The 18,965-nt window shown below is 41.7% G+C and overlaps 2 protein-coding genes and 1 long non-coding RNA gene across 3 annotated transcripts; 1 reads left to right on the forward strand and 2 right to left on the reverse strand.

The window, feature by feature from the left end:
- Positions 1-67: 67 nt before the first annotated feature.
- On the reverse strand, positions 68-9,996 carry gmppb (GDP-mannose pyrophosphorylase B). The gene is made up of 10 exons (XM_089009829.1): positions 9,859-9,996; positions 8,906-9,134; positions 8,640-8,720; positions 6,095-6,143; positions 5,121-5,263; positions 4,090-4,248; positions 3,934-4,012; positions 2,090-2,217; positions 1,833-2,015; positions 68-1,762 (listed from the first exon to the last, which is right to left on the reverse strand). Exons 2-10 carry the CDS (start codon positions 9,032-9,034, stop codon positions 1,631-1,633), a joined length of 1,083 nt encoding a protein of 360 aa, XP_088865955.1. The 5' UTR covers positions 9,035-9,134; positions 9,859-9,996; the 3' UTR covers positions 68-1,630.
- On the forward strand, positions 9,848-15,064 carry LOC148890683 (uncharacterized). The gene is made up of 3 exons (XR_016116593.1): positions 9,848-9,920; positions 12,988-13,093; positions 14,925-15,064. It is a non-coding gene; the product is annotated as an uncharacterized LOC148890683 (long non-coding RNA).
- On the reverse strand, positions 10,626-18,848 carry pde12 (phosphodiesterase 12). Its single transcript, XM_089009828.1, has 7 exons — positions 18,103-18,848; positions 14,906-15,336; positions 12,087-12,192; positions 11,767-11,911; positions 11,608-11,686; positions 11,345-11,467; positions 10,626-11,137 (listed from the first exon to the last, which is right to left on the reverse strand). Exons 1-7 carry the CDS (start codon positions 18,684-18,686, stop codon positions 10,794-10,796), a joined length of 1,812 nt encoding a protein of 603 aa, XP_088865954.1. The 5' UTR covers positions 18,687-18,848; the 3' UTR covers positions 10,626-10,793.
- Between the last annotated feature and the right edge of the window lie 117 nt (positions 18,849-18,965).

Raw genomic sequence — 18,965 nt, forward strand, 5'->3', positions numbered from 1 at the left:
ATGTAGAGAACAGCAAATACGCTAAATAGGTACTCAAATAAACACTGCAGCTAAATACATGAAACGATTAAAATGGAAAATAACATTTAATTAGACAAAACATCTCACATTTTAATTGGATACACCACAATTGATTTCGGGAATTTTTTTCATTCGAAATTCATAATGTTTACATTTCAGTCATCTTTTCATTGCTTTTCCCTTCTGGGGTCACCACAGCGAATCAGTAAATGATTTTTACATGTATATGACAGTCAATTCATGGGAATTCGGTCAATAAACGTTCTGTTCCACTTCATTTGTTTCACAGGCTTCATAAATATTTAATCAAGGCACCAACAGCACTCAATCAACTCCCTTAAATCTTAAAAATAACATATATAATACAGTAAGAGTGAAAATAGTTTCTAATAGAATACTTTTTCATTGTTTTGTTTGTTTAAAAACGCCTCACAAATCTAACCGAACGAAAAACTCGCTTACGATGGAACAGAAAAAGGGCACCAGTTGAAATCGAGCAACACCTTGCGGTCACATTTAAAATAGCATCCTCAATACTACACTCGACATCGTGCGGTGATCACAAAAAAAGTTGTTTCTTTTTTGAGGGGGGGGGCTCGACAGTTAATCCGAAAGAAAATATATCATAAAATCAGTAAACGAGAAAATCAGGGTCCACTTCATTGATGGAGTTTGAGTGCCTGGACCTAATTTAGTCTTTGAGGTCCGTTTCTGTGGGTCTTTGCCGGGAATTTAGCTGACTTTAAAACGGCAAAGATAGGAAGACACAAAAAATGACATGACATGACAAAAAAAAAAAAAAAACAGAAAATATAAAAATAAAGTCACATGAAACCATTAAAGCGGTATGGATACGCAGAAAGGCATGAACGGCAGAAATTAAGTCATAATTCAGCTGTTGTTAAATTGCTACATAAATCAATATGCATTATATTGTATTGTATGGTATAAATTAAATGTGCATAAAAAGATCTCTGTGAAGACATCAATGCAGGACAGAAGATGCACACGATGTGTAAAGAAACACGAAGGCGGTAGATACACAAGAACTCAGGTGAGGTCAAAGCAGTATTGAAGAAGACGTGACGAGTTATATCAAGAAGAAGACACACAAGAAGTCATGCGACATTTCAAAGCGGTTAAAAATAAAAAACACGGGGAATCGGGATCTCAAAGGAAGTCTCCAGAATTGCTGTCCATGTCATCGTTTTGCATTAAAGTTAAATTGATTCTTTTTTTTTATGGTAATTGGTTCACTTCCTTTTGTACTCATGCATACTCTTGCCATTTCCACGAAGGACTAATCGCTTTGAAAATTCAACAAATGTAAAGTGATTGGACTTCTGAGGTTCCAGTATAGCAGTTCCTCTGCTAGCCCTTGGTGGTCTTTTTTTCTCAGTCCATAGCGACAAAGTGCAGCCCTTACTGTTCCTTCTTCCCGCCACCACCGTCACATGACGTCACATGACCTTGGCCAATCAGTGAAGGGAAAAAAAGGTCAAATTACTCTGGTTGTTCATTGGCGATACTGCTGACTTTGGACTCGTGTGGTACAGTTTGGCAGTTCAGTGGAGTTCATAGAGGAAGCTGATGATTTGTTTTTTTGAGGTTACATAATGATACGCGGTTCCGGAACAGACTCGCTGATGGACTTGTGCGGAAGAACGTTGGCGCCGTTCAGGTAGAGCTCGTCATTGACAAGCACGTCTTCACCCAGAACCGTCACGTTCTCCATGCGGACCTGATGATGGAGACCACGGGATTGGGTTTTGCAACATATGCAATAAAGCCAAAGTTATTTAAAAACTGACCCATTGGCCGACGGAGGAGCTCCAACCCACGATGCAACTCTCCAGCCAGGAGTGCGAGCGGACTCGGGCCCCCTTTAAAACCGTGCAGCGCTTGACCCGCACGCCGTCCTCCACTACCACGCCGGCACCAATGGTTACGTTGGGCCCGATGGTGCAGTTCTTGCCGATTTGAGCAGTTGGGTCCTTGCGGAGAAAAATATCAGGACCCGACATAAACACTGACGGCACCATTTAGAATAAAGACAGAGAAGACTCACCACCAGAACGTTGCCAAGGAAACCGGGCCCGGTGTGCAGCCTCTCCGGGGCGTGTTGTCGTAGCGACTGAAGGTACATGCACATTCCCGTGAGGAAGTCTTTCGGCTGCCCAATGTCCATCCAGAAACCTGTCATCAAGCAGGATGCACACGGGTTAGCGTTGAACACGAGGAAAGAAAACATGTTTCGGTACAGTTTGCCCTAAAGTAAAAAAACTATTTATGAGTTGAATATGTTCTGGAAGTCAGTCAAGACGTGTTTTCTATGTAAATGTCCTAATTTGTTCCAAATTTGGATTGGATTTGCCTTTATTAGTCTCACAGTGGAGAAATTTACATTTCACAGCAGCAAAGTGATGAAAGGAATGAAAGTAGAAAAACAAAATACATGAGCTGCTGGAAAGGCAGCCACTCTCTTTTTTGACATAAATAAATACATCTTAAAATAAGCAAACACATACATAACTAGACAAATAAACAAAATAACACAAACAAAAATATCAAATAAATAACCACAGAAATAAACATATAATAACTAATAAATAATGGATGTCCAAGATGGCGCCCGAGTAGGCAGCCGTCAGCAAGTGCGCTCATGAGCCTTGCTTTTTTTTGTTGTTTTTGTCTTTTTTTGTGTTTTCTTTTGTCACCTTGTGCTGTTGGGCGTCGTGTGGAATGGATACAGATTGTTTTTCAGCATTTTTGGCCACAACATTCTTCAAGGAGGAGACTGTGCTGAGCGGTTGCGCCTTTTCGGCAGCATGAATATGCCAGCATTGTTTTTGAATGGGAGGAATGTCGGAGCCATTTGACTGCCATTGCTGGACACCAAAGGGGCCATTGTGCTTTTTTTGCGCCTGTAATGGGCAGCATCTTCACAGCCCCGCTTTGTTCAGCGGAAGGTCGGTGCTGTTGGACAGTCTGCGGCTGGATGGATGCATGGCTTGAGGAGCCCGCGATAAGAAGAAAGGAGCGTCAGCGCAGAGCGCCGATGCGGAACTGTCGCGGCTTGGAATTGAAGCAGATTTATGTGGGACAAGAAATGTGAGACAATCTCTTTTTGTCAATGGATGCTACAGCTGTGTGTTTGCTTTCAACATTTAGCTTGTAGTCGACGTGCACATTCCACCATGATGTCCCTGATCCACTGGTGAAAAGATGCTTTGATCCTCTCCTCTTTCATCTAGACCTGCTTTCTGTAACAAAGAGGGTACAGAAAGTGCTAAAGTATGAATGAGTCTCTGTGTCTTTGTGTTGTCATATTGTCTTTGTGTTGTCATATTATTATTTTTTCCAGCAGCTCATGTATTTTGTTTTTCTACTTTCATTCCTTTCATCACTTTGCTATTCATGAGATTGATATGTTCTGGAACAACTTTTCGAACGAGAACATTTTGTAAGTCAAGACGTGTTTTCTATGTCAATGTCCAAATCATTCCAAATTTCAGACATAAATAAATGAATCTTTGAATCAACAAAACATACATAAATTGATAAATAAACAAATTAAAAAGTAACACAAACAACAACATGAAATAAATAACCACACACATAAATAAGCACATATATAATAAAAAATAATAATAATAATTAAATAAATAGATACATAAATCAAATCAAAGCTTGCTTGTGTCGGATTTCAAAACTGTCCACGGTGAACATGAGCAGAGTGAGCGATCTGTGTTGCGTTCAGGAAATTCAGGAGTTGCGAGTCGCTGCCCATACTCTATTTTTGCCTTTCGTGTCCTGCCATTTCTTTAGTAACAATTTCTTTTGTAAAATTCTCAACATGCCAGATCTCAGATCTTCAACAGTGCTAAGCTAGGCAAGTCCCGTCATAGTTACCCTGCAGCTCCATGGCGTAGAGTTGTCCTTCTTCAGCCATTACAGGAAAAATCTCTTTTTCTATAGATGTCGGTCTCAACTGCACACACACAGACAGCCCGCTAGAGTTTACAGTACACCAAATACGCATTCACATTGGTCCACAGTTTCCCTCACCTGGATTCTGCCGTGCATGCTGGAATTAAATATGTACATGCCAGCGTTGATCTTGTTGGACACAAACACCTGCGGCTTCTCGACGAAGCGATGGATCTTGCCGCTTTCTGCTTCAAACACCACCACGCCGTACTTGGATGGCTCCTCCACGCGAGTCACCTTCACATAAATGTCTGTTAGGAGCCAACTTAAAGGACAACTGACGCCTCCGGACAAGTTGTCGCCATAATTTGTAAAATCACTTCAAATTACTTCTACTGAGCGCATTTTACAATGATTCCACCGCATATAGCTAGATTTTACGTTCTAAGACTCGCACTGAATATTCAGGAAGTCTTGTTTTCGAGTTGATGATGATCCCCTATGTGACGTCACGAAGGGAACGCCCGTGACCAAGAAAGCAACACACAATGCATATTGGGTACTTTGTTTGGTCTGACAACATCGTGTTGATCCACACGAATCGTTGTGTGGCAGCCAATTGCGGTAACACGCATAAAGAAAGTGCAAGTTGACACAAATTCCCAGCGGATAAATCAGCCATTTCCAACGGAGCTTGTGCGCCATCTTGTGCCTTGTCTGGGCGCTACATTGGAGTCCAGATGGCTCGAATTGATACGGAAGGGCTTCTTTAATCGATTGTAAACATTTATGCTTTCCTCTTCCTCTTCTATTTGAATCATATTCATAACTGGATGAGTAACAAGAAAGCATCTTCTCCGAATCAGAGGCCATTGTTTTGATTCTGGAGCAAGGCAGTGTGTGACCAATAGTCATGTCACGAACAAAGGGGCGGGACTTTCTGAATCTGCCCAGTTCCAAGCTCATTTTGTGGCAGTTTTGGGACACTTTAAGTCATTTTTATTGGTGTTTTGAATTTGACTAAAAACATCAGTCTGCGTGTTTTGGGTATTTTAGATGCTATAAAACGTTTTTTCTGATGTCAGTTCTGAAACAAAAAAATTGTGTCGGTTTTCCTTTAAATCATCCGGGGATTTAGTGTATGTCTCGGAAATGACTTTTGCTCTCACCACAATGGTGCCCTCCTTGCCATGGTCGCAGTGGAACTTCAGCATATCTTGGAAGGGAAAGTCACAGATGACGTCAGAGTTGAGAACGAAGAAGGGCTCGTTGTCTATGTCCAGCAGCTTGCGGGCCAACGCCAGAGGACCGGCTAATTCCCAAGATAAAGAATGTGTCAAATTTGATTTTAATCAATAAAAATCACAGGTTGTATGGAGGGAAAAAAATACAGTGAGACCTCAACTTACAAACACCTCAACTTACAAACTTTCCGTCTTACAAACGTCAAATTTATGAAAATTAAACCTTATAATAAGCACTATTTTCATAATACACACCCACCATGGCTGGCGGAGTGATCTTCGGCGGAAGCACGCGATCAAACAGCACCAGAGGTTAAGTTACTAACAGTCCATATGGTAGGTGACTCTCCTTCCATAAGCCATCAACAACCATCAAAAAGGTAAATAAAACTTTATTTTACAGCACAGTTTATTTCTTTAACTACAGTCCACATGTAATGCGCCTCTCTTTCCAAACAGCAATTCCCTTTGACCTTCAACCTCCAACGCCATTCCATCAAGCCATAAATGACCATCGCAAATGTAAATAAAGTGACTTTATGATACAATGCAGTGTATTTCTTTCATTACAATACAATAGCACATTTATTATACATAGAATAAGGTATGTTGTGTGTAGTTTTAAGGCTTATTTAGTTAAATGTATATTTTATGGAAACCTGGGAACAGATTATTCCCATTTTAATGATTTCCTATGGGATTTTTTTCTTTGAGATACACACTTTTCGCCTTACACACTCTGTCTGGGAACCAATTAAGTTAGTAAATTGAGGTCTCACTGTACAGATTTTCAGTAAGTATCACCAATATTTTAATCATCAAGTCTAAAAGGACAAGGGAGTTCCACTAGGCTTAATTCCATTCCCCTTTTAGCTTGCTTGTGAAGTGTGAACACTCACCCGTTCCAAGAGGTTCCTTCTCGTGTGAGAGCGAAATACGAATTTTCAGCTGAGGAAGAGACGAACAAAAAAAAACCATTTGATTTAGGGTCAGAAATAGATGCAGTTTTGTACACCTCACTATCTGCGGTTGAATAAACAAAATCCTTCTAGCAATATTTGTGGAAATGGAGCAAGTAAATGCAACACAATAGCAACACATGCGAGAGCTTCGTGTTTGATCTCAACATTTAGCTTTTGGAGTAGACGTGCACATTCCACCATGACGTCCCTGATCCATTACTGAAAAGGATGCTTTGATCCTCTCCTCTTTCATCTAGAACTACTTCATGTCACAAAGAGGGTATAGCAAGTGCTGAAGAATGAATGACTCTCTCTGTCTTTGTGTTGTCATATTTGTTATTTACTTTTGTGTTACTTTCGGGTAGAGTGAACGCTGCCGCGAATGGCTGCCGCTGCTCACCCGCACAAAAAAAAAAAAATCTTATCTCGCGAAAGTTAAGTGTCCTTGAGAGTTTTGAAATGCGCTCAGAAATTAAATGTATGATTATTTTTATTATTAACACTGTGTTGCTAGTGTATTGTTACCATGTCGCTACCGTTTTACTGCCGCGTTACAGGCACCGTTTGGGAAGAAATGTATATTATTATTATTGTTGTTAAGTTATACCTGCGGCTTATATACAGGTGCGGCTTGTGTATGTACTAAATCGATTTTACTCAAAATGTTGTAGGTGAGGCTTATAACAGTGTCTGAAACTCATGAAAAAAAGTTAGTGGACACCCGGGCAGACAACTCTGAAAAGTTGCATGCCCGGCCATAAAGTTGCCTGCCCCATTTTTCACAACTTGAAACACAAGAAGACGACAAAAAGCAAAAATAAATAAAGAGAGATGAGATGAGATGAGGAAGGCATTTGCTTTATTGAATAAAACAAACGTTTGAAAAAAACTTTTTTTTTTCTTGAAGAAGCTGTCGGCTACCCGGGCCGAGACGTTTTGAAAGTTGTATGCCCCGGGTCACCGGGCAGACGCTATTTCAAACACTGCTTAAAATCAGGTTTGGTCTGTAGTCCGGAAATTACGGTATGTGGAAAGGATGTCCAAAAGAGTTAAAGGACAACCCATGTCTCCGGACAAGTTGCGTCCAGAATTTGTAAAATGGCTTCAAATGACTTCTACTGAGCGTATTTTACAAAGATTCCACCGCATATAGCTATATTTTACGTTTTAAGACTCGCGCTGAATATTCAGGAAGTCTTGTTTTTGAGTTGGTGACGAGTCCGTACGTGGCGTCACTAAAGGACCGCTCCTGACCGTAAAAAAGATGCATTGTAGCGGTCCTGCCATCACGTCAATGTATTTTGCTGTACTTGTTTGGTCTGGGGACCTCGTGTTGCACCCAAAAGCCGCCAGAAGGCCAGAAGAGGGCGTCCAAGCGCCATATGAGGAATTTATCAGCCTGTGGAAACGGAGGTGGCCACAGGAGGTCGCCATTTTGTGCCTCTTTTCTGGTGATCGTTTCTCCCCAATGTTACCTCAAAATGGCACAAATAAAGTATTTAATCGATTGCAAACATGTATGCTTTCCTCTTCAAAACTATTTGAATCATATTCATCACTGGATGTGGAACAAGAAAGCATATTCTCAGAATGCGAAGCCATTGTTTTGATTCACTCGCAATGCAAGATGTATTGGCGTGACGTCACGAACTGGGGGCGGGACTTTCTGAAAATGCCCAATTTGCAGCTCAATTTTTTTGCAGATTTTGGACACTTTAAGTCATTTTTATTGGTGGTTTGCATTTGACTAAAAATATCATGCTGTGTGTATTTGGGTATTTTAGATTCTAGAAAACGTTTTTCTGATGTCAGTGAAAAAACAAAAAAGTGACGTCGGTTGTCCTTTAAAGTTGACTTTACAAATATGTTCGTACTAATGTTTACACCTCATTTTTTGCCATTTGTTACATTTCAAATGTATGAGCCAACAATCTATCAAATTGTCTAAAATCTAAAATTGTCATGTGACTCGTAAGTATTACAAAGTGACAGGTGTGAAAGGGGATTAGTTCAGGGTAAAGTCATGTAAGCACCGGAGTAAATAGAGACTCTCACTGTCACTATTTGCTGAAACAGGATATGTAAACATACGAGAAAACTCAAAGGTTGAACAAATTGACCGAACAATTTGTCATCATCTCCCCCAGATATTATACAGTACTCAACTTTTTCCCCTATTGCTAACCAAAACAGCAGCACCACATCATTTAAACAGTCTCTCATCTGACAATGAGTCTTTGCATTCACAGAATAAAAAAGCCGTCTTCAGTGATGACTAACACTCTATTAGAGTCCAGTCGACGTAGTCATTTCACAGCGTTGTGTAGTTTAAATGTTCATTGTTTAATGACTTTTCCTTGAGCTGATATTTGGCTTCATTTTTCTCCCAAAAATTTGGTTTAAAAATCCACTCATAAATTGGAATATAAATCGCTGTTGTATAAATATATGTTGGTGTTTAGTCATTGTACGGTGGACCTACTCTCTGCTCTTGGACCCTCATTTCTCGCTCCAGAAGCTCAGACATGTAGCTCACCGCCAAGACCACGTGTTTCACCCCGGCCTGGATGTACACAAAAAAAAACAAGACAGAAACAAACACAAAAGAGGTACACAGACCCATACACACACAAGGAGAATTTTATTTATGAGTCACAGAAATACTGGCAAAAAAAACAAAGTAAACACCCAATGTTCACACTCATTGGCTCCATTTTTTGATCAAATTCAGCCAGCGTCAAATCCTACCTTGACTAAGGCCTCCACCTGGTGCAGAAGGATTGGCTTGTTGCAGAACTCCACCAGCGGTTTGGGCACACTCAATGTGAGTGGTCGCAAGCGGGTGCCGTAGCCGCCCACTAGGATCAAAGCCTTCATCCTCGCTGAAGTCTTCAGCGACCGATACCTCGCCAACCGGGGTTCATCAAAGACTACTCTACCGGCGAACTGTGCCACGGGTCTTGCTTCTTATGTTTTTCTAGAATAAAAAAAACACTTCCTTCGCTCATTCTCTGCGATTGACGGCGAAAGATGTCAAAGATCCAATTTTAATAGGCTGGTAGAGAATGAATGAATGAATCAAACTAGGGTGGGCGGTCTTTCACTTAATTTTGGGAACAACAACAACAATTAAAAAAAGATAAGTAACCTTTGAGTTTGCTAACACAAATCCTTTGTCTAAAGCACTCCTCACTTAATTTCCAAACTGGACTGCACCAGTATGAAAGGTCGTTTATGTAAATTCTGTCTCTGCTCGCAGTAATCAAGTGACTACAGAGCATCAGTCACTGGTCATCCTCAGTCACAATGTGGTGTGTGGCTCCTTGGGGGTTTAATTGCAACAGTTTTATTCCGGAACTGATATTACATCCATAATCAAGAAAATCAAGAAACAAAGAAGCGGTAAAAATGGGTCACAATCACTATATTGTGCACGTTGCTTCTCAAAGCAACTAGAAATAACCAAGTTTAAATCTGGACTCCAGTTGCTCGTAGAGTCCATAAAAAGATCCCCCTTCCCCTCCACAAGAAATTGAAAGTAACCCATGTTAGCTTCAGTGGCTAAATAACAAGCTTCTCGTTGTGGCTTGATTCTATTCGTCAGTGGCTAAATAATAAGCTTCTCGTTGTGGAGTGATTCTATTCGTCCAGATATTCGTACCGCTCGGGTTGGAAAATGGTACAAGGTATTAAAAACTCACGTTTTCAAGTCCACGATTTTTTATGGAGACATCTACAGCGGGTTGAACTCCGGGAGTGACACGTAAGATCGTTGTTTGTTTTCCGGAATGTCTATTGCACGTCAAGTTGATATTATCACAACTGGTTCATCCTGTTGTAAATTTCAACGTAAAGGTAAGGCGTTGTATAAATTAGCAAATTACGAGCCTAAAGCTAAGAAATGTAAAATAAACATATTTATTAAGAAGAAAAATTACATATAATGTGTATATTTCTCATTTATGGTATTTGCTATGTTTCTTTGTCATGTTATGTGGTGTTAATAATCAGCTTTCGGTAACAGTGTTGGATAAAAGACAGCACACCGGAATGTGGAATCGTTGACTTGAGAAGGAGGGGTCATAAGCGATGTGAAGAATCATGGAATCTTTCGTTTTTGCTCGCTTGTTAATCACCTTAAATATGACCTTGATAAGTAGTATTTAGGTGGACTAAAATACATGAGTAGAGGTGCAAACTACCACACGGAGAGCAATAGCTGTGATCCACACCTTGACGCTTGCAGCGAGGAAATGGTACGATCTGACTCCGCCTCTTCACTACTTTGACCAATGGGATCAAAACAGCGTGGCGACAATCAGCTGGTAAAATCACGTGACGAATTAACTCCTCCACATATTTCAGTCGGAAAATAAAACGTGTGCAATATTTTTTTAATAAATTGTGTCTGTATACACAGTATTGTGCGAATGAAAAACATTTTAAAACAAAAACACAAATGCCTAGATGAAACTAAAATTGTTTATTTTCAGTTCAGTTCAAATCTTTGTTTCACATTTCAAGAAGACCATAACTCAATCAGTCAGACTGACACTGATTAGGAGGGATTACAATAACTACTTTAAATTAAATCTGGCAGTCCAGTCATGATGATTTCAAGAAATCTGTCTTGTATTCAGGGGTCCCAGCGTAGATCGCAGACCAGTGAGATGTGGTCCGACGGATGGGACACGCTAGGCAGCGCCGTGTAGGTGGTGACCAGGTGGTGGTCCGGCATGGGGATGACCTGCTCCACCCGCATACTGTGCGGCTGGATGAAGATGTAGTCCAGGCAGCCTTGGAAGCCGCCCACGTAGTTGGTGTACGCCAGTGGTCCGCAGGCGCTCAGCAGGGGCGGGAACGGCGAGATCAAGTCCATTGCCAGCGATGACGATGGCGAATCCTCCTCCTGGGGACCTGAGCTGCTCCAATCGGCGTGTTGCCGGGAGAGCGAGGCCTCTGTGAGCAGCTGGAGGACACCTGAAATAGGGGAGGAACCACCAGCGGGAAGTTCAACTGTCTCGTTTTGTAGGAAAATCTTTAGCCACACAAATGGAATTATTTATTATTTTGATTGAAGGTTTAGAATTGTCACTCATGCTAATGTGCATGAGCCCATATACGGTATTTCGCTTCATATATGAGCAGTGTGATATTAGCTCACATGACGTGTTAAAGTTTATTTACCGGAGCTCGGTGAGGAGTTGAAATCCCCGCAGAAAACCAATGGAGCTCCCGGGGCCACCTTGTCGATCACGTGACTCAGGTGCTGCAAAGCCACAACCATCTGGACCAAGCGGACGTTACCCCCTTCAAAGGAAAAAGATGGTTGTTGCTCTTGTTTTGTGTTCCAATCAAGTTCAAATGGATGCAACAGAGGAATCTCCCAAAGGGAAAAAGTCAGTTTAGGTGGTTCAATATGGGTCGACTGTTTTGATTAGCAAGCCTACCTTGGGGATGCCAATACAGGTGCGTGTTGGCCACACACACCTTCCTGCTCGCTTGGTGGAGGTCCTCTAGCACACTGACCTAACGGAGATGAGAACGGGCTTCAAAAGTGAGTAGGCGCGGTGAGTCGATTAAGACGTGTGAGGGTGCGGGTTCAATACCTGCAATACAGTGGAGCGCTTCACAATCTTTTCTTTCAAGGCGTCGTTGGCCGAAAGTCTCTCCAGTAGCTCAGCGTGGGCCGGGTCCGACGTCAGCACCTCGCTCAGCGTGATGTCGTGGCAACTCAGAAGCTTGAATCTTGTCCTAAAAATAATTCTCTTCATTAGGGTCACGGATGGACAAATCGCAATGAAGTGAACAAAAGACACCGGAAAGCTGAACTTAGAACCTTGAAACTGAGTCATATGTTCCGCCCGCTACGGCACTGTGTTGGCCAGTGGTGATTTTCTTCTCAAATTTCGGGCCGGATAAAACAAACCTGCGGTAGAAGGTAGCCAATCCTTCGTGTTGCTTCTCTTTTAGCTTAAAAACGCCATCCAGGCCAAAGGCATCGAGAGCTGGAGTCAGACTGTCCAAAAACACTCCTGAAGAAAAAACAACAAACAAACAAAAAAGATTTACTTTGATTAAAAATTATGACAACTGTATTGATAGTAAAACGTGCTTCCATTCACATCTTTGTCAATTAATAAAATGCATCTGCTTTCAGGGTTCATTTTCAATGGATGACTATGTTTACTAATATTTTGTGACCCCCCCTTTTTTTTATCTTCCACTTGACAAATACTCCATATAAAAAATAAATAGGAATGAAAACGAACAACAACAAAACCCCACAAAGTAACTCCCTGAAAAAGTAATTCAAATTCATTGAATAAATAATTATACAAATATTTTAAATAATACTGTACTTATAATAGTAAGAAAAATAATAAAAATTGCACCAAACCCCTTCCAAATATCCTCTGCAAGTTATTCAAACTAACGCAAAAATATGAATATTAATACTACTGATACTAGTCGCTAATACTAATAATAAATGCAACAAAAATAACGAACCTCCAAAAGCAATTTAAGCTAAATGAATAAAATAAATAATAACAATTATATTATTATTATAGTAATAACAGAGGGCGGCCCGGTAGTCGAGCGGTTAGCACACCGGCCTCACAGTGCAGAGGTCGCCGGTTCGCGTCCCAGTCCGGCCTCCCTGTGTGGAGTTTGCATGTTCTCCCCGGGCCCGCGTGGGTTTTCTCCGGGTCCTCCGGTTTCCTCCCACACTCCAAAAACATGCATGGCAGGCAGATTGACCACTCCAAATTGTCCCTAGGTGTGAGTGTGAGAGTGACTGTTGTATGTCTTTGTGTCAACCAATGCAGGGTGTCCCACGCCTCGTGCCCGAAGACAGCTGAGATAGGCTCCAGCAACCCCCGCGACCCCAATGAGGAATAAGCGGGACGGAAAATGGATGGATGGATAATAACAGTAAGAAAAATAATGAAAACTGCACCTAACCTCTTCCCAATCATCCCCTTAAATTATTCAAATTAACCCAAAAATAATCATAATAATCATAATAATAATAAATGCAACAAAAATAATAACAAACACCAAAAAGCAATTTAAACTAAATTAATAAATAATATTATATTATTATTATACTAATAATAGTCAGAAAAACAATGAAAACTGCACCAAACCCTTTCCCAATTACTCCCCCTAAGATATTCAAATTAAACCAATAATAATAATAATAATAATAATAATAATAAATGCAACAAAAATAACAAACCCCCAAAAGCAATTTAAACTACATGAATAAATAATTATATTATTATTATTATTATTATTATTATATTATTATTATTATTATTATTATTGGATTAGCTTTTATTAGTCTTGCAGTGGAGAAATGTACATTTTACAGCAGCAACGTTATGAAAGGAAGAGTTAAGGAAAGGAAGTTTATATTCTTCTTCTTTCTTTTCCTTTGGGCTTTTCCCCTCAGGGGTCGCCACAGCGAATCAATGTCCTCCATCTATCCCGGTTTTGTGCATCCTCTTCTCTCACACCAGCTACCTTCATGTCCTCTTTGACCACATCCATAAACCTCCTCTTCGATCTTCTTCTCGGTCTCCTGCCTGGCAGTTCAAGGCTCAGCATCCTTCTCCCTATATAGTCATTCTCTCTCCTCTGGACATGTCCAAACTATCTCAGTCTGGCCTCTCTGACTTTCTCTCCAAAGCCTCTAATATGAGTTGTCCCTCTATTGTACTCATTCCTGATCCTATCCAACCTGGTCACTCCCAAAGAAAACCTCAACATCTTCAGCTTTGCTACCTCCAGCTCTGCTTCCTGTCTTTTCTTCAGTGGCACTGTCTCCAGTCCAAACATCATGGCTGTTCTCACCACTGTTTTATACACTTTTCCTTTCATCCTAGCTGACACCCTTCTATCACACATCACACCTGACATTTTTCTCCAGCCGCTCCAGCCTGCCTGGACACGCTTCTTCACCTCTTTTCCACACTCTCCACTGCTCTGGACAGGTCACCCCAAGTACAGTAAAGTCTCGTTATATCGATATCGGATATATCGATAGTCCCGGTTATATCGATACTATTTCTATGCACGCACGGAGAAAATTACATGCAAACAGGGTCGGATATATCGATAGTCCTGGTTATATCGATATTTTTTCGGACTCCCTTGAATATCGATATAACGAGACTTTACTGTACTTAAAATCCTCCACCTTCTTTATCTCTTCTCCCTGTAGCATCAGCATCAGGAAGTTTATATTATTAGTATTGTTAAAAGTGACCAAAAAAATCCCCCCAAAAAAGTAATTCAAACTCGCTGAATAAATAACAATGAAAACAACGAAAAAAATCCACTATCATAACACCCCCTGAAAAAAATATTTCAAACTAACTCAATATAAAAACATAAAAAAAAACAATTACAGGTATGGAATGTAGAGAAAGAGATGCCCATTTCACGGTAAGATCAGAGCATTGTCATCAAATAATGAGTATAGTTTTTGCTTCTTTCAATGTTGCTGTGCCGATGACCATTTTGTGTTTGGGAGTCTTTTACTGAGCGAGTTGCTTGTTCTGTAGCCACAAAGGGACATAAGTCTTCTTGTGCCGGTCCCAAATACAGAGGGTTGTGTCAGGAAGGGCATCCGACGTAAAAGCTTGGCCAAAACAAACATGCGGATCAAACCGCTAAAGATGGAGGACACTGATTTGATAAATAAATAAGTGACACCGATTGATAACGGAAATACATCACCTTTGTCCACCTCTTGCAGGCAGACGACATCGGCGTGGTATCCAGCCAGCTCCTTCTTGATCAGATTCTGCCTGTAATCTAGCCCCAGGGCGTAGGGAGCGCAGTAGGGGTACAGCACCGTCTTGGAGAGCTCCGTCTGCGCGTAGACGTCGGCCAGGATGTTGTAGGAAACCATACGCAGCGACGGCCACGCCGTCTCCTTCCTCGTGTACGCGTGCCGCTCGTCAAAGGTGCACTCGCCCGGCCCGGCCTCCACGGCACCGGCGGAGAGTAGCTCGCAGGGTCGCCCGTGCCGCCCGCCGCGGTCTTTGGGCGTGCCGTGTAGTTTGAGCCGGAAGCCGATGTCTTGGTTGGACGGGACGTAGACTCGGGCTCGGCCCACTTGGGTCCAGGCAACGTCCGGAGTGCTCCCTTCCCCGGCGGCTTTATCACTGCAATCGTAAAGAAAGACGAGATGGATGACTGGACTCTTTTTTTCTTGCGCGAGCCAGAAATATGAATGACGACACAGTGAACACAAATACTGATCCAAAAAGTCTAGCATGTTTACCTTTGATCCATCATAAATGTCGTGAAAATGTGTCTTCTGTTTTTGCTTCCTTCCTTAAAAAAGCTGTTGGCCAAGACTTGGCGAGTGAGGACCAGATCAGACCTTTTAGCTTTATTCTATGTGACATCATTACAAAAAGAAAAAAATATGGTGCTAAAGCTGCATCATTTTATTTGGTCGTGACAATGCAATGACAAATGAAATGAAGTGCTCTTACAGTTGGGTAGTTTTTGAATATACAGTAAAGTCTCGTTATATCGATATTCTCGGGAGTCGGAAAAAATATTGATATAACCGGACGATCGATATATCCGATCCCGCGCATGTAATTTTCTCCTTGAGTTCATAGAAATAGTATCGTAATAAGCAGTACTATCGATATAACCGATATCGATATAACGAGACTTTACTGTATTTGGAAAAATGTGTCATTTCCGGACATGGTGTTGCATTACATTTTTTGGGGGGGGGGGGGGATTGGTGTTAAATTGTGCTCATTGTTTGCAAATGAGGCTGTGGCAGCAAAAAAAGCTAAGCTCATCATTCATCTATTTCATTTAATTAGAGTACAAAAAGTGTTTAAGATTGGAATGTCTGTATCTTTTGTGTTGTCATTATTTGTTATTTTGGAGCCTATCTTTCCACTCGAATAACATAAATAACATAACTCGGTCCGCATATTTCCACCTCTGTAATATCAATTGTCTCAGTCCCTCTCTCACCCCTCACACCACTGCTATGCTTACCCACAGTCGCATCACCTCCTGTATCGACGATTGCAACTCACTTCTTTTCGGTGTCCATCAAAAATGTATCCATGAACTCCAACTAGTCCAAAATTCCTCAGCCCGGATCATCACAAAAAAAAAATCCTTTCACCCACCCCCCCTCCCCCCGTCCTGCAGCAGTTCCACTGGTTCCCTGTCAAACTAAGAATTGAAAATTGACATTTCTATTCCCTCTCGTTCCTCAGATCCTCATCCTCCCTCCACCTCTGTGTGCCCTCTGCCCGTCTCACCACGATGGGGTGCAGAGCTGTAAGCTGCTCTGTTCTCAAACTCTGGTACTCAAGTCCACACAACATTCGTAATATTGACTCTCTTCCCACTTTCAAATCCCACCTCAAAAACTCCTCTGTTTTAAAGGACAACCGACATCACTTTTTTGTTTAGCTGACATCAGAAAAACTTTTATAGCATCTAAAATACCCAAAACATGTGGTATGATATTTTTAATCAAATGCAAAACACCAATAAAAAATGACTTAAAAGTGTCCAAAATCTCCAAAAAATGAGCTGCGATTGGGCATTTTCAGAACGTCCCGCCCCCAGTTCGTGACGTCATGCCAAGACGTCTTGCATTGCTGGAGAATCAAACCAATGGCTTCAGATTCAGAGAATATGCTTTCTTGTTACACATCCAGTTATGAATATGATTCAAATAGTTCTGAAGAGGAAAGCATACATGTTTGCAATTGATTAAAGAAGTCCTTCCATGTCATTTTGAGGCATCTGGACTGCAATGTAGCGTCCCAGAAAAAGGCAGAAAATGGCTACCAAGCTCCGTGTGAGGAATTAATCAGCCCGTTTCCACAGGCTGATAAATTCCTTATATGGAGCTTGGTCGCCCTCTTCTGGCTCTTTTTGGTGCAACATGACGTTTTCAGACCAAACAAGCACAGCAAAATGCATTGACGTGATGGAAGGACTGCTACAATGTGTCCTTTTTTTCGGTCAGGGGCGTTCCTTCAGTGACGTCACGTACAGACTCGTCACATACTCAAAAACAAGACTTCCGGAATATTGAGCGTGAGTCTTAAAACGTAAAATATAGCTATATGCGGTGGAATCTTTGTAAAATACGCACAGTAGAAGTCATTTGAAGCCATTTTACAAATTATGGACGCAACTTGTCCGGAGATGTCGGTTGTCCTTTAAATTGCATTCACAGTGTAGTTTAATCAGCTCTTTTATTATGTATCATTTTATTTATGGTTTTATTGTTATTTTTTTTGTTCTTTTGATTTCAAGACGGTGCCTTTCCAGCAGCAGCTCCTGTGTTTTGCTTTTCTACTTTCATTTCTTTCAAGACGGTGCCTTTCCAGGAGCAGCTCCTGTGTTTTGCTTTTCTACTTTCATTTCTTTCATAACTTTGCTGCTGTGAAATGTAAATTTCTCCACTGCAAGACTAATAAAGGCAATCCAATCCAATTGTTCTTTTAATTGTAAAGTGTCCATGTGTGCTTTGAAAGGCGCTTAGAAATTAAATGTATTATTATTACTATTATTATTATTATTATTATTATTATTATTATTATTATTAGTCTCTCATCTACCCAAAGTCAGTTGGGACAGGCGCCAGCAACTCCCCATTACACTCTACAGGATAAACAGTATTGAAAATGGATAACTTTATTCTTTTAAAGATTGGTTCAGTTGTATTTAACTTTTATGTAAAATACTTTTCTTAATGGGTCAGTGGACAACTGGTAGGTTGGATCCACCAAGCCCGCGACCCTCATGAGGATAAACCGTTTGGATATGGATGGATTACAAATGTATCGGTCCAATGATTTTTTTTTTCTCAATTGGGATTTGTCTGGCAAATTGGAATGGTTTGCCCTTGGGCGAGGTCTGCGCCAAGTTACCTGGAGTTTGGGCTCTTCTCCTTATACCACGTAAAATGACAGTGTTCCAAATCTCCGAACTCCACCTCCAGTTTGGGACACACGGGGAAACCGGCCAGTAGCGAGGCCGGCAGCTCGGCCGTCGTAAAGGTGGGCTCGTTCCGGCAGACAGAGTACCGGACGTCGCCCAACTGCAGCACGGCTCCGTCCCGCCATGCCTCCGCGTTGAGCGCCGTCTCCGGCACCTCGCCGCCGTCAAAGTAGAGCTTCACCACGGCGGGCTCCGGAGTGTCACCCGCCTGTGACGGCTGATGATGCCCTGGGTTTCTCTTTGCCTTCTTTGCTTTGTTTTTCCCCTTCGCGAGTGTGCAGGCGATGCGGGAGAGGAGCTTCCCCAGCGGTTCGTCTTGCTCCCGTTGCATGTGCTTCTGGTTGCCGTCATGGCGGAACGAGATGGTCATCTTAGGCTCGCCGGCGACGCATCTCACCGTGGCCGGCTCCATGTTGCCGAGAAGGCGGCGTGTCCGTGTCAAATGAGCGAGCGACGAGTCGGGGAGGAGGCGACGGTAAAATGGCAGGAGGGCAGCGGCTAGTTTGTTGAACATGAATCCCGACGCGGTGTCTCCCTAACCGGGCGAAACTAAACAAGACTCAGATGCACCGGAACTGGCGAAAGATAACCGTTTACTTCCTCCTGGTGTCACCAACTAATCAAAATGCGGACATTGTTTGTTTTTAGGCGATTTAATAAAACATAGAACATAATAATCCCACTTTAAAATATTGTTCAAAAACGATTAGTGGAATCAGAATTAACATAACACAGTTATATTACAACTGCAGTTACGCATCGTCAAAGTTATGACGAATATGTTCTTCTACGG

The sequence above is a fragment of the Hippocampus bargibanti genome, linkage group LG12, assembly GCF_051943395.1.
Source record: "Hippocampus bargibanti isolate YZ-2025 linkage group LG12, ASM5194339v1, whole genome shotgun sequence".
Classification (NCBI taxonomy): Eukaryota; Metazoa; Chordata; class Actinopteri; order Syngnathiformes; family Syngnathidae; genus Hippocampus; species Hippocampus bargibanti.